Below are 15,240 nucleotides of genomic sequence, written 5' to 3'. Positions count from 1 at the left end.
TCCTATTACATTATATGTTACATGATAATCTCGCAACAAAATGCTACACTAATCATTGCGCTGAAATCGTATCAGTTTTCAAAATACATACACATATCCAAGTCACAAAGTGTTGATGGATTCGACCGTTACTTGATGGAAATTCATTTTATGTAACAATAAAACACTGAAAACTTTGTTTTCAAACTTCCACAAAATTTATTTTAAATTGTTATCACTACAGCTGTTTCGGCTGATTGCCTTTCTCAAGTTGAGAAAGGCAATCAGCCGAAACAGCTGTAGTGATAACAATTTAAAATAAATTTTGTGGAAGTTTGAAAACAAAGTTTTCAGTGTTTTATCGTTCACAAAGTGTTATTACAAAAGAGACCGGAACTTTTGTAAAGCAGAATATGCAATGTACTCAGAGATAGTGTAGCCTTTGGGTACATACCTAAAGCTTGGAGAGAGATTAGAGTAACTAGCGTAAGAGGATGGGAAAAGGCAAAGTCTCTAAGACCAATAAGTCTAATGTCATTCCTACAGACGACATTAGAGAAACTGCTCGACAGGCATATTAGGTACAAACATTCTAGACTGAGTGTAGGAAACAACAATGGACAGAACAGAAAACACAATAAGTTTCAGCTTTAGTGACAAAAGATCTTTTGGATCAGACGGGACCAAGAAAAGAAAAAAAAAATTATTTTTGTCGATCGACGATGAATACGATATATGCAGTCGATGTTAGTAGCGTGCACAAATATATTGGTGGATAAAATAAGTACACTTAAACGAAATGTCATGACAACGACTCACGTCTTTTAATTAAGGTACCAATTTTAAAAGTCTACGCCACAAATCTGACTTGATCCCAATTTATACTCATGATCTAGCTTGATCCCAATTTATACTCATGATCCGACTTAGATATGCTGGACACATAATTCGAATGCCAGACAATACTATCGCAAAAAAGCTTACCACGGAAACACCTGTAGGAAGAAGCCGTGACCGACCACGAATTAGAAGGTTAAATGGAGTTGAAACCAACTTAGGGTAATTAAAAATCAGAAGATGGCAACAGGTCGCCAGAAACCGAACAGAATGGCGACGAATCTTAGAGCAGGCCAGGATCCACAAAGGATTGTCGAGCCAAAGATGATAATGATCAATATGATCCCCTTCAGTGGATTGCAATATGTTATAATTCAATTTTAAGGTATCTTGAAGGTAAAAATTAAGCCAACGCAAAATTGCATTAATTAGATTGATTGTAATTAAACATTAAGGACATTAAAAAAAATGTTTTGTTAATTTGCCAAACAAACAGAAATAAAACCTATCTTCTTTATTTAATTAACTGAATGCTTACCTGCTCCTATTATCTTCGTACAGCTGGCTTTCATTGTGGTTTCAACTTTAACCGGAGGAGCCATACCAAACGCTGCTTTTGGAACCAATGCTTCCCCTTTATTTTTCTCAAATAATGCCTTTCTTTCCGACACGGAAAGCAATGCAGGATCCTTAGTCGATTTTGAAGGACTATTTTCAAATGCTGCTGCCCTTTCAGCAATATTGTTACTTCTAATGTGGGCTTTTACGGGACTTGGGTGTTGCTCAGAGATGTCGATTTTTGCTTGTATAGCAGTAGCCATTTGTCTTATTTTATTCTCTTTAGGCTGATCATCATTGTTTATGGTAGCAGCATGTTTTGTATCATTCTCCGTGCATTGGTCTTCTTGAATTGACTGTAGTTCTTGAACTCTGTCAGGATTTTGTTGTTTATTCGCTTTTATTTCAATATTCTCCTGTGAATTATATGAATATACTAATCGAGAATTTGAATTTGTTCTAGTAAATCCTTGGGATTCCTATAGTAATAAAGAAAAACATGAATGTACTACAAAGTATTTCTATTTCTACTTTTAAGTATTTCTAAATGTTTTACAGCAGGCTGAAGTGTCAAAACTGATAATCCGTTAGAATAGCGCACAATTCGCGTAAAGATTTCTTTACTGTATGAGTACCTATTTAATCTGAAATATATATGTATAATTCTTATGATAACAATTTAACTTATATATACACAGCTCATAGTTGTGACGAACTTGACACCGTCCGTGTTATCAGTTAGCAGTTCAGTCCATGCGTTAAATTGGCATCATCGTTTCAAAAAACGGCACGTATTCTCTGAGAGAAAAAACTATTGTGTTATGTTCATGACTCCCTTTATCAAAGGTTCATAATGTAGTGACTATGTACTACGGTATGAAAGGTTTTAGTGAAAAAACCATTTACAGATATTTTAAGTGAAAGAAAACAAGGAAACGTTACTACGTCAAACAGACATGAAGGAAAACAAGCAATGGAAATTGATAAGTTTCATAGAAACATCCTTCGGAGAAAAATTTATTCGTTCTATTTAAAAAGGAGATTCCTACAATGGGTAAAATATTATAAGTCATAAGAGATAATAATTTTCCTTACTTTGGTCGAGATAAGTTATAGAAATTACTTAAAGAAATCAGTTTTTGCTATGAAAATCAAAGAAGAAAAACCTACATTCAACGATACAGACAACCTGGCTAAACGAAAATCATACCGTTTCAAAAATATGAAAAAAATATTACAAGTTTTTGATAAGCCTTTCTAGAAAGATATTCTACTGGTTTAAATGCTTCCGCATAAAAGGGTTGCAGGTTAATAATCAATGAACATGGTTTTGTGGAGAATGATTTATTTGAGTTAGTTTCAAAATCAAGAGAAAAAAGTAAAATAATTGATTGGCTCCAACGTAAAACAATACCGTATGGTCAGACTATTTTTGAACCGGAATTATTACAAATCGCAAGGCAACATATTTCATTGACGAAATGGCAAAAACAAAAGTGAACTAAATCCAATGAGTTAATATGAACTCAAGCAAAAGGTGAAGTGGCCAGACAAAATATAACTTTTAAATTAAAAAATGTCAAACAACTTTTATTAAATTCCTTAAAAACAACATAACGAAAGATAACTGGACCAATGCCGTAAACCACCTAAAAAAGAGGAAAAAGATTGTGGACTGTTAATAATAACATTGAAGAACTTTGTCAATCTATAATCATTCCAATCGGGACAGACAACGAATCTGACACAGAAGGTGAGGAAGAGAGGGAAATCCATAATTCATAAGTAAATCAGTATTAATCTTAAATGTTAGATATTGTTACGTAAAACAATATGAGTCATATTAAAAAAACATGTAAACATCTTGTTTAATTCACTTCTGTTGTAGATTTTACGAGAGCCTTCGATTAGCCGGCAGAAATTTACCTGAAATGATGAGTCATGGGCCACGACCAGTTGAAAAACTAGTTTTAGCTGTTGACCTGCTTCTAATTTATTCGATTGCGTTCCCGTTATGTTCGAGTCTGCTATAGGGAATTCCGGAACTAACGGAGGTTTATATAAAGGAAAAATCTTATATGGAGAGGACAGTTAATTCTAAAGACGCGCTCGCGATATTTATTGTTACGCTCGCCTTTTAATAAATTATGTATATTTAGTGATAAATAAATTAATATCAGTTATTGTGCTTTTTAATGAATTAAGATAAGAACAAGACATTATAAATTAAATAGACATAAATAAATATCATTTCAATATCAATACGATGTATCCGCTTTAACATTAATTTTATTTAACATAAAAAATATGTCCCTTTTTGATTCTTTAACACTGACCCATGATTTTTATACATGATAGGTATATAATCCACGGGTTGGTACTGTCATTTCTATGTGAACAGGGTGGACTCTTTGAAAAATAATATCTAAAACTATATTTCAACAGGAGAGGATACTATTTTTAATGATTTCAGTTTGAACACTTTACTGCTGTTTGCAGATTAGTAGAGATTTGCATTTGTAATGAGCTGCCAGTTGCAAACAAATAAAATATAATCATTTGATTAAGAAGAGACTATGTGGGTTTTGGAGAAGCTCCTATAAAATCAATAGTGATTGTTTAGACTCTACCAATAATCAATTTAATTTCAACAAAAAGGATGATGCTCTAGACTGAATTTTTAATCAAATATAAACATGTAAATTTACTTAAACAAGTTATTCCATAGCTTAATCTCCGTCACTGTCGCAATATCTTTTATCGCGAATTTTAAGCGGTATTTCAACTTTATTATTCTCTTGTATTTTGGGCACAAGCTGGCAGTTATGTCAGAAAATACAGATGTCTATTTACTTTGGAATTAAAATGTTAGTATTTATTTGTAAAATATTGAGGATTACTCTCTAAGAGATATATCTCTTTTTGAATATGTAATAAGGTGGTCGTGCTGTCAGAACATTAAGAAATGCGATATACACATTTTAGCTATTTAGGGTTTAATAACACACTAAAAGTATTCGTTAGAATCTTGAGAAAAATATATACACGAATAAGTTCATAAGTATTTTATGAGAATATATTTACAAAGAAAAATCAACTACAGTTTATTTGTTATTGAAAGAGTGAGTTATAAACTCCAATTATGTATTCCAAACACTTACAAACTGGAAAAAAGATTTTAATAAGTTTATACCATATGCGTAGTAATAACTGGTTGAACGTTTTTTTTGTATAAAACTGTCTAAACTCCCACATGTTATGCTCTTCCTTAATAATGCGACAGGCATCATATCCTAGGCCATGCGGATGACATTAACATAAGCTCCCGGAAGTCCAAATTCATAAAATTTACCAGGAGGAATTTAGAGGGATTGGAAATGCTACACATCTAAATCTGGTGAGTGACGTAAAGTAAAGTATCTTCGGGTACTATTATACTCGAGATTTGGAATCAGCAGATAGAACAAGTAACCAAGAGAGCGGTAACTATGTTAATGGTAGCCAGACTTACTCGTGGAAAAATATGTGATTTAAAACCAGACTGTTGGATGTTGGACTGGATTTATAATATGGTGGTAAAAACAACAAGTACATAAGCATCAGTGGTATAGTGGCCAAAAGTGCAGCAAAAAAGTGCCATCCTCAAACTAAGCAACGTGCAAATACTTGCTTGCCTTGGAATAACAGGGGCTATGAGCGACACACTAACGGCGGGTATGGAGTCCCTACTGGACCTCCCTCCTTTACACATAGTTATAAGGGGGATGCGAGAATGGGATATTATAGACTGCGAGAAAACCTGAGCATTGTAGCAGTTAGATCAGGACATAGTATCATAAATGAAATCGGCCATACCGAATGGATGATTTCTGACCATATGGTACCCATATACAGATCTAAAATACCTTTCCAAGTAGACATTTACCTAGGAGAAGGACGGGGTAAAAGAAACACTTGAATATTGTAAAATTATACCTAGTATACAGATGGGTCTACAACTGCAGAAGGGTCGGGTGGAGGAACATTCAGTAGTGGTAGAAATTTAAACATTTCTATTCCATATATTTCTGTATTTCAGGCAGATTTTTGCAATCTTGCACTGGGCAAGAAAAACTAACATGAAGGCTTTTGAACTAAAGTGGATCAATATATTATGCCCAGATAACCAAGTAGCCATAGGAACTCTTATAAGTCCTAAGTTGGACTCTAGGCTAGTGATAAAATGCCGAGAGGAACGACAGACTGATTATGTCACACTGGTATGGTTTTCAAGTTTCAATATACAATAAAAGTCACCGGAGAATATACGGCAGTGAAAGAGCTGATGAAGTTACCAGAAAAGCACCAGCTACAAAATACATACAGGGTCAGCCGTGGGACTGCCAAAAACATTGTTCGCAACCTGAAAAAGCCTGGGCCCGAAGGCAACATAACTCTCACTTAGAAAACATACTCAGTCAAAAACATGGCAAAATTTATATTGGACGGACATGTGCTAATAGAGCTGGAGTACTGCGAAAAACAAGCAGGAATAAGCTCAGAAGCATAACGGGCTTCCTTACTGGATATGTGCTAGTCAAGGGACACTTGCATACAATGGGACTGTTTCATGGAAACTTTAGCAACAGACTCTGTAGCATACAGTTGACCTGAAACAGTCAACCAAATCTTGCATGACTGCGACTCATTAGTTCTCAGGGGGCAAAACCTTATTGGAGACCATCGAGTGACTCAAACATGTGATACCCATCTACTAGATCTGTACAAGCTGGTACAGGGTTCCAGAATCCTGGAACGGGTATCATGAAGAAATGGAAGATGTTCAGTAAGTCAACTGGCTGCGTATGACTGGTTTACAACAGGCGGCTTCCATAGAAATAATCACTGTGCCATCATATACCTCACATTATTCATTTTCTACCTGTTTATACATATACTTCATCTAGGTCTTCATTAAATACGTTTTCTACGTGTAGATGAAAAAACAGTGGGGACATGGTATAATCGGTTTCTGCAATGTTTTAAACACGTTATTTCGTTAACAAAAAGTCACTTTTAGTCTTACGTATAACCGGAATAAATTCTGAAAGGCTTTTCATGTTTAACACTAGAAAAAACTTTATAAATATTTAGCACTTTCTATGATACTAATTAAAATGTTTACTCGACGAGGGGACCAACTACATATAGTATAGTTTCAAAATCGTGGGCACCAAATTCTGAAACACAATGATAATTATTGTGTTTTAACGACAACGCTATTGCCAGGTTTTGATAATAGATAGTTTATCAACTATTGCATTAATATTTCACATAAAATCAAACAGTCATAGAATAAGGGACTTAAAGTATCTAATAAAACTTAACGCTGGCCAGTAGAAAAGAACAGTAGATCACCAAAGCCACAAGTTAGAGAGAGAGAGAGATACATATCGCTGAGTCTTTGCATTCACTGCATATACCCAGTAGTGAATTGTATACGCCGTCGAAGTGATTTTAAAAATTTATATGGAAAAAAAGTATTTTTACTAAATTTGTATATTTTTGACACAATTTCTTGATGCTTGTTTAGCTTTTAACAATTAGTGACATAATGTACAAGTTACAGAAGACGTATTTTAATTCGACAATGTATATAAACAAAATTAACTTATCTATAATTATATGAGGCAATATTGACAGAGTAGTTTCATATCCACTAAAGGTCAAAACATTAACTATAGTCTGAAGAAAACTAGTAGGGTGACGAAGAATTATCGCAATCACTATTATTCACATTGATAACTTTATTAATGGTTCAACTGAAACATCAACTCTAGTGTCAAGATCCCACGTTCTGCCTTCTTCGTAAGGCGTAACGTTTTCTGTAGCAGTAACTAGCAGACCTTTCACAACATCCATTTTAAAAATTAAGTTTTGCCTCGCTACTTAATTTTATTTTCATTTTAAATTAATATTTATGATATCAGTTTCCACCTCAATTGTGGAATTGACTGGCATATTTTACCTCCACAACCACAAAGTCAAAAATATTAAAAACCAGTAACATTTCTTGTAGATCCTCTTTCCATTTTACGCACAACTCCAGAAACAACTCACTTTAAATATCGAACCAACAGCATTTTCGAGGTATTGTCTTCCAAAAATCACTGATGAAGTTTAAGAAAGCAAATACCCCATCTATACGTAGCCGCATCTAATAGCGGTTAAGTTTTTATTTGGTTTATTTTTTGCTTTGTCTTCCATTTAGACTTGATTTTTTATTCAATTTTTGGTGCAGAATGTATTTTATAATTTTTTTTCCTCAAGTTTTTAGAACGTTTTCAGAACAGAATTGTTAATTTTTTACTTTTTCTAAATTTTAATTCAACAAGAAAGTCCGATCCAAATGCCTCATGCATATTTGGAATGCTGTCTCATAATGATGGATCAATCTTTCTTGTTAAATCAGTTCTCAAGTGTTGGCCATCTGCTTAGATTCTAGTTTATTTTCAGCCCTTCCCGCGAGGTCCAAATTTTTTTAAGTATTAAACAATTATGGAATAGAATTTCCACCACAAAGTCTTTTTATTAGGGTGATCATCCTCTACAACCGACCAGCAAGCATTCGGCGACGGCGAACTTCCAACAACAGTAAGCCGCTGCAGGCCCTTGCTTGAATATCTGAATTAGCAGGAGGGCAGTCGTAGTTGCGAGAGTTAAGTACATTTTGAAATTGGTCGAACTTCTTTGTTTTAACTTGCTTCCACAAGGTAGTTAACATAAATAAATGATGTAGTACAGTTATTCTTACTCTTATTGATCAACCCATACCTCAGCTGTTTATTTTATGCGACAGATAACCCAAGCCTTTGGATATAGTCTCAACGCTAGCCTGTTATATACACGTTGCATGATCTTTCAACGAAGGCTTGCCGACGGTCTTCAAAATCTTGATACAGCTTGAGTCAGTATGACCTTCATTCAGCCAAGTCTCTTCTAAATAGTAGATTTTCCTTCCTTCAGGATGATAGTCTTAGATTTTTTTAGGTTATACCTCCACCAGAAAATGATACCTTCTATTTCTATAAGAATACTGTTACTACTGTTCGAAATAATACACTAAGGTTGGAATTTCACTTCGAAAAAAAAAAAGCATAGATTTTTCTCTGAATAGCGACTAAATGTCATCTTAAGCTAAAGCTTTTCTTCCTCTGGTTTAAATTTTTTTCAAAATATGTATATGACTTAACTTCATTTTGTTTGGATGATTTTATAATTCTGTAAACACTTATCGTAGACAGTTTAGTCAAATCACTATTCATAGCAACAACAAATTTACCTTATGATTATTTCCTTAGTCTGGATTCTTAAGTGGCTCTTATTATCATCCACTTCTGAACTTCGTTTTTTGTAACATCTTTGGTGATGCCACTCAATGGTTCTGGGTCTACAAAGGTTTCTCTCGCCCATTCCCATATAATATGTTTTTGTTTAAATGTAAAAAGCTTCAGTGTTGATAGAATCAATGATTTTGTTAAAGTCTTAACATACCATCAATAATTTTTATTCTTTCTGTTTAACAGAAGATAACACTGCAAAGGAAGATCTTAAGAGAAAGATAACGAATGTCAACTCAGAAATACTCCCTAACATAGAATCCTTCGAAATAAAACAAGCTATGGCATAACTAAAGAACAATAAGGCTCCGGGCCAAGATGGAATACTTGTAGAAATGTTGAAGGAGGGGAGTGAAATTATTCTCGAAGAATTGAAAAATTTTTTCAACGAATGTCTTCACAGAGGAGACGTCACAGATGATTGGAATGAAAGTTTGACAATACTTCTCTTAAAAAAAGGAGAGACAGGGGAGATCTGAAGAACTATAGGCCAATCTCCCTGCTGTCCCAAATGTACAAACTGTTTATGAAAGTAATAACTAACAGGTTAACGTCGAAGCTCGACAGCTATAAACCGGTAGAGCAGGCAGGATTCCGAAAAGGTTACATTACAGTGGATCAACTTCTTACAGTCAGAACGCTAATAGAGAAAGCCAATGAATATCACTTGAACCTATACATTGGCTTCGTTGATTATTAAAAGGCATTAGACTCCATAGAACTTTGGGCAATAGAGAGCTATGAACAACTACAGAACAGACTCCCGATATAGAATGCTCATACATAATATTTACAAGAAAGCTACGATGAAAATACAAATAGATGCGAAAACCAAAGCGATACCAATCAAACAGAGGAGTTCAATCTCCCGCCAGGGAGATTTTATCTCACCAAAGCTTTTCACACTTGGACTGGAAGACGTGTTCAAAGACATTAACTGGACAGATAAAGGAATAAACGTTAATGGAAGAAAACTGAGTCATTTGAGATACGCTGATGACATTGTAATATTACAAGTTTCGAAGAACTACAGACCATGATAACACAACTATTTTAAGCTTCGCAAAAAGTAGGTCTTAGTCGAACATTAGAGAAATAACGTTTAACGACATAAATTTAGAAACAGTAAGCGAATACATCTACCTGAGACATATAATGAAAGTTAACAAAGAAAATCAAACTGCCGAAATTACCAGAAGAATAAGGTTAGCTGGGCAGGATTTGGAAAACTAAGTTGGATCTTGCAAAGCACTAAAATAGAACAATATTTAAAAACCAGAATTTATGAATTTACGAACAGTGTATCCTCCCTATACTCACGTATGGTTCACAGACTTGGACACTCACCAAGTCTAATATGGATAAAATGGTAAAGGCACAAAGAGCGATGGAAAGATCGGGGTGAGACTTATCGACAAAAAAACAAACAAATGGATTAGAACCAAAAGTAAAGTAAAAAATGCTAGAGAACATACTGCCAAATTAAAATTGAGCTTCGCAGGACACAATGCCCGACTGAAGGATAAAAGATGGAACCACGAAATACAATAATGGAGACCATGGTTAGGAAAGAGAAGCAGAAGAAGACAACAAATGAGATGGGCTGATGACATTAAGAAGGTCGGAGGACACAACTGGAAGCAAGTGGCGCAAAATAGAAAACACTGGATTTATTTGGGGGAAGCCTATGTCCAAAGTTGGATTACTTAAGGCTGAAGGAGAAATTTGATTATTTTATTTACTTAATTTGAGAAAACTGTATGTACATTTTGCCTTTTTGTTAGTCCATATAATCCGATGTCGAAATTATTCAGTTACCTTCAGTGAGCGATTACACATATTTATTTAGACATTTCTTAACATTAGAGAGAGAATTATAGTAAATACAATTTGCAAAAATTCTTCAATACAAGTTACATATATACTACAATATGTTACCTCTTAACTCCTAGAAAAAAAAATTTACGATACTGGAAGACCAATAATAACGCCTAATGGTCGCCATAAGTGCCTACAATATTTTGAAAGTATACTATATTTTTTTAGAAAATGTTCTTGAGTGATAATTCAATAATTACGGAGTAGTTAAAAATTTCTTAGTGTTATCGTTAAATCGTATACACTGCTGAACATACAATTAGGGCCACCCCGTAGTTTGAATTTATTTTAGAAATTATTATTCTTTTTTAACTATTTTCGGTCGTAACATAGTTTAAGAATGGATTGTTCGAAAAAAATTGTTTTTGCTGTTTCGATAAGCGTTTAACATAAAAAGAGCCTCTTATCCTAATTTCTAAAAACCATTATCAGCATAGTTTATGTTTCTATGTTTTAACGTCAATTGTAAATTGTTTTTGTAGTGTTGTCACTGTCAGTGTATTGCAATGATCATAAGTTCTGTTGTGGTGGCAAGAATTGTGGCGGCGTTTGAAGATGGTCACGGTCAGAGCGAAACTGCGAGAAATGTTGGTATAAGTCTCTCGAGTGTGCAACGAGTATAACGACGGTACGAAGAGACCAGTCTGCTTACTCGAAGACCTGTTTCAGGCCGAGGCGGAATTACAACAGTTAGAGATGACCGCTTTGTCGTTTCTAGTACTTTGAAAAACCTAACGGGCACGGCAGTTTGTCCTCGAAAGCATCTGCAGAAAGTGAGAAATGTAAACGTAAGTGAATGGACAGTTAGGAGGCGACTTCATGCTGTGGGTTATCTTCTCGAACTAAACTAACTGGAACACTTCAGGAGAAAGATATGTTCAAGCATGTGTTGCCGAGCGACTTCCATTTTATGAAGGATCAGTCATGGCATGGGGAAGCATATCGTTTGACGCCCTCGCGGAGTTAGTCTTTATCGAGAATGAGACATTGGCTGCGCATAGATACCCGACAAGGTTCTAAAAGACCACGTTTTACTGTTTATGGTTATTATTGGAGACAACGCAACATTTATGCATGATAATGCCACACTGTTTGGATAGTTACTGAACATCGTGACGAGGTTAACATCACGTGATTTGTTTGACCTGATCGCAGTTCAGATTACAATCCCATATAACATGTTTGGGATGAGTCAATGAGAAGAGAAGTTTACGGAGTCATGTGCAGGCCGCCAGAAATTCAAGACAACTTCGCACATTGAAATCGCCCCTTTTCAATATTTAGTATATCAAAGGAAAATTGTTAATTTTCATTACTTTCAATAAACTTTGAAGGACAAAAACGTTGTTTTCTTTAAGCAATCTACTAGTCAACTGTTACAATCGAAAATAGTTCAAAAAGAATAATAATTTCTAAAATAAATTCAAATTACGGGGTGATCCTAATTTTATGATCGGCAGTGTATTAACATTAAGTTATGGCATATTATATAAATAACTAAATTGGCATATAGTTATCTATTAAGCAGATCGAATGGTCTTGAAAATCCTCTTCGAGTTGGGTTTTGTTGTGAATAAAAAGGTTTGTTCTCTAATAATAATCTCAAATAATGAATAATAGTTTCCCATTTGTAGTTTTAATCTTCTAATCCTTTAATTTGCATACCGCGTGAGGATAACGAGCTTATCACCCTTTCCTATTTTTCAAATATTTGTACATTGTATATTTGTACATGTAATATTTGTACTTTTATCATAAAGTTTACGATTTAGTTCCTAGTTACAGTGCATATTGGCCAGAAAAAGTTAAAATAATAAACAGTACACCTCGCCCAAGCACTTGACAGTAGTTTATTACTCTCTCAATAATAAATAAAATTTGAATACCTAAACAATACTTTTCCTAAATAACATAAACTCTATTTTCAATGCTTCTAATATAAAATCATAATATTTCTAACCAAATATGAGTTAATACTTTAAAAAAGCAAAAGTTATAATTTTTGTGTAAAATATTTCTAAGGTGCTAAAAATTACCAATACTGCAACTATACCGATATCTGTAACTAAAAAGTTCTAAAACACTAAAATACAGCTATACAGCTAAACATATTCTTTAAAAGCAAAGACACGCAGAAAAAATCAGTAGGAGCACCTACATTTGTAAAAGGTTTTTGTAATTCTGAAAGCAAAGCATGATATCCTAATGGTTCATTGAAAAAACTGAAGAAGGAATAATTCAAAAGTTTTCTAGAAAACATACTCAACACTTGATACCGACGAATCAACACTTAACAAGAACTTGCTTAGCGCATTTTTATACATACCTAGTTAAATTTAACAGTGATACTTTTTATTAAAGAATTTACTCATATCGTCAGCTTGATATAAATTAGTAAGCAAAATATATCTACAACCCAACATGATTAGCTAAATTATTCAAAGCTACACAAAAAAATGTAAATAATACTTTCTTACCAATTTATCTAAAACATTTTGATCCCAACTCACTTGTTTGGCTATAACTCCAACTATTTGGGTAGTTAGATCCTTCTTAACACCATTGGATTGATTTTCAGGACTGGTTTGAGAAACAAAAGTATTATTTCTTTTATTTGTTTCAATTTTGTTTGACTGTTCTTGTATTTTAAATGGGGAATTTATCGATTGGGGACTCTTTACAGGGGAAGCTACTTCTTTTGGAGGTGCTGGTGCTTTGGGTTTTACTGACGTTTTGATAGGACTATTTTTATTAGAAGTTGGTGGTTGAGGGGCAGGTGGTTTCCAAGTCTTTTTTGGGGAAGATTTTGATGTTTCAACTTGGCGAATCTATTAAAAAAACGTAAAAATTGTAATTTGTAAAGATATAAATATATTAGAATATATTTTTATATATAAATATGTCAAAAGTGTGATGATTTCGATTTGGGAACACCTCCTCTATGCGCGGTAGACACTAGTGACGAGAAGTTCTGAGCTTTTTGTATCAGATTTTGCTTCCACGCTAATGAAAGTTTCATAAATTATTTATTATGCTCACCATAGTCAAACTAAACTTAATTAGTCGAAAAAGTGCACTATACAATCAAAAGTAGGCATATATTTTAATACTGTATAGGCCATAGCAGTCTTTTTAAAACTCCAACCATTCATGGGTATGATACTTTAGAAGAAAATATAAATAAGAACTATTAAATGGAACAATAACATACATAAAATTAACTTTATTTTGAATATTATGAGAAACTCATAGACATGTTTAAAGAAATTGGAGAGAGATACACAATAGATGTATTACTTTAAGGTACTAGTACACATTAGAAAGCTAAAAAAATGTAAATATTAAAAAAAACTTGTCAGCGACTTTATTAGATACAATCATGAAATATTAGAATCGAACATGATTTTTAAATATTATTTTATCTTTGAAATAAACAAAAAAAAAATATTATTTTTATTTGCCATGTACCAAAAAGAACGCGCTAGATGATTTTCTAGAGGGCGTTTCAGTTAACCATCCATCCATCCAATGGCGCTACGGCCCAAATCGGGCCTTGGCCTCCTTCAACAGGCTTCTTCAACCATCTCTATTTACCGCTGTTCTTTTCCATGAACGCGTTCCCAGGCAGTTCCTGGCATCCTCATCGACTTCATCTTCCCATCTCTTTTTAGGTCTTCCAACAGGTCTTTTTCCCTGCATTCTTGCATTTAATAATTTTCTGGGGATTCTATTCTCATGCATGCGGACCACGTGCCCTGCCCATCGTAATCTCTGCAGTTTAGTATGTTGTGTTAGAGTTGGTTCGCTATATTGCTCGTATATTTCTCTATTGTACCTAATTCGCCAGTTGTTGTTTTCACTTATTGGGCCCAGGATCCTACGTAATATTTTTCTTTCAAACACATCTAATGCATTGGCAGATTTCTGTGTCACCACCCATGTTTCGCAACCATAACTTACTATGGGCCTGATTATTGTTTTATAGACCCGGAGTTTTGTTTTCCGGTGTACGTCTCGCGATTTGAATATGTGGCCCATCGCGAAATAGGCTTTATTTGCCAGCACAAGCCTTCTATTTATTTCCGGTTCTTCTTCATTGCTTGCGACCAGATCCATTCCTAGGTATGTGAATCTATTTACATGTTCTCGCGTTTCAGTTAAAGTCTCAAAAAAGGTGTCCGATGGCGGACACTAGTTCCCAGGATTGGCACATCTGAAACAAAAAATTCCAATGGAATTACTTAAAGAAAAAGGCCTCAATTAAATTACCTAAAGACAATTATCCACTTTTTAGAAGAAAAAAATTCGAACAATTAATTTGAGATGCAAAAATTGGTAAAAAATTTGCCGCCATTTTGTCTTTTGATGTTAATTTTCGATTAAAAGTGATTGATTGTCTTCCAAGCGCGCTTTCTTTAAGTAATTTCGTTGGAATTTTTTTGTTTAAGATGTACCAATCCTGAGAATTAGTGTCTGCCATCGGACACCTTTTTTTGAGATGTTAACTTACGCACCCTCTATAAAACGGGCTATTCATGGGAACTAAAAACAAAATTTTTTTGATTAACTCAAAGATAAGGTAATATTTAAAAAAAAAACATCATGTTTG

At 34.1% G+C, this 15,240-nt stretch overlaps 1 protein-coding gene across 2 annotated transcripts in view; it reads right to left on the bottom strand.

The window, feature by feature from the left end:
• The window catches only part of LOC140436990 (anillin-like), an 81,535-nt gene that overhangs the window by 55,480 nt on the left and 10,815 nt on the right, over positions 1-15,240 (bottom strand). The window contains exons 6-7 of one of the 2 annotated variants that reach the window (XM_072526198.1): positions 13,109-13,459; positions 1,355-1,853 (exon numbers count right to left, since the gene is read on the bottom strand). In XM_072526198.1, coding sequence (XP_072382299.1) covers positions 1,355-1,853; positions 13,109-13,459 — 850 coding nt within the window. The remainder of the gene's footprint in view (positions 1-1,354; positions 1,854-13,108; positions 13,460-15,240) is intronic. The other variant, XM_072526199.1, reaches the window with a different exon arrangement.

The sequence above is a fragment of the Diabrotica undecimpunctata genome, chromosome 3 (genome assembly GCF_040954645.1).
Source record: "Diabrotica undecimpunctata isolate CICGRU chromosome 3, icDiaUnde3, whole genome shotgun sequence".
Classification (NCBI taxonomy): Eukaryota; Metazoa; Arthropoda; class Insecta; order Coleoptera; family Chrysomelidae; genus Diabrotica; species Diabrotica undecimpunctata.
Note: the sequence above shows the minus strand (reverse complement) of the source record. Positions and strands in the feature narration are given on the sequence as shown.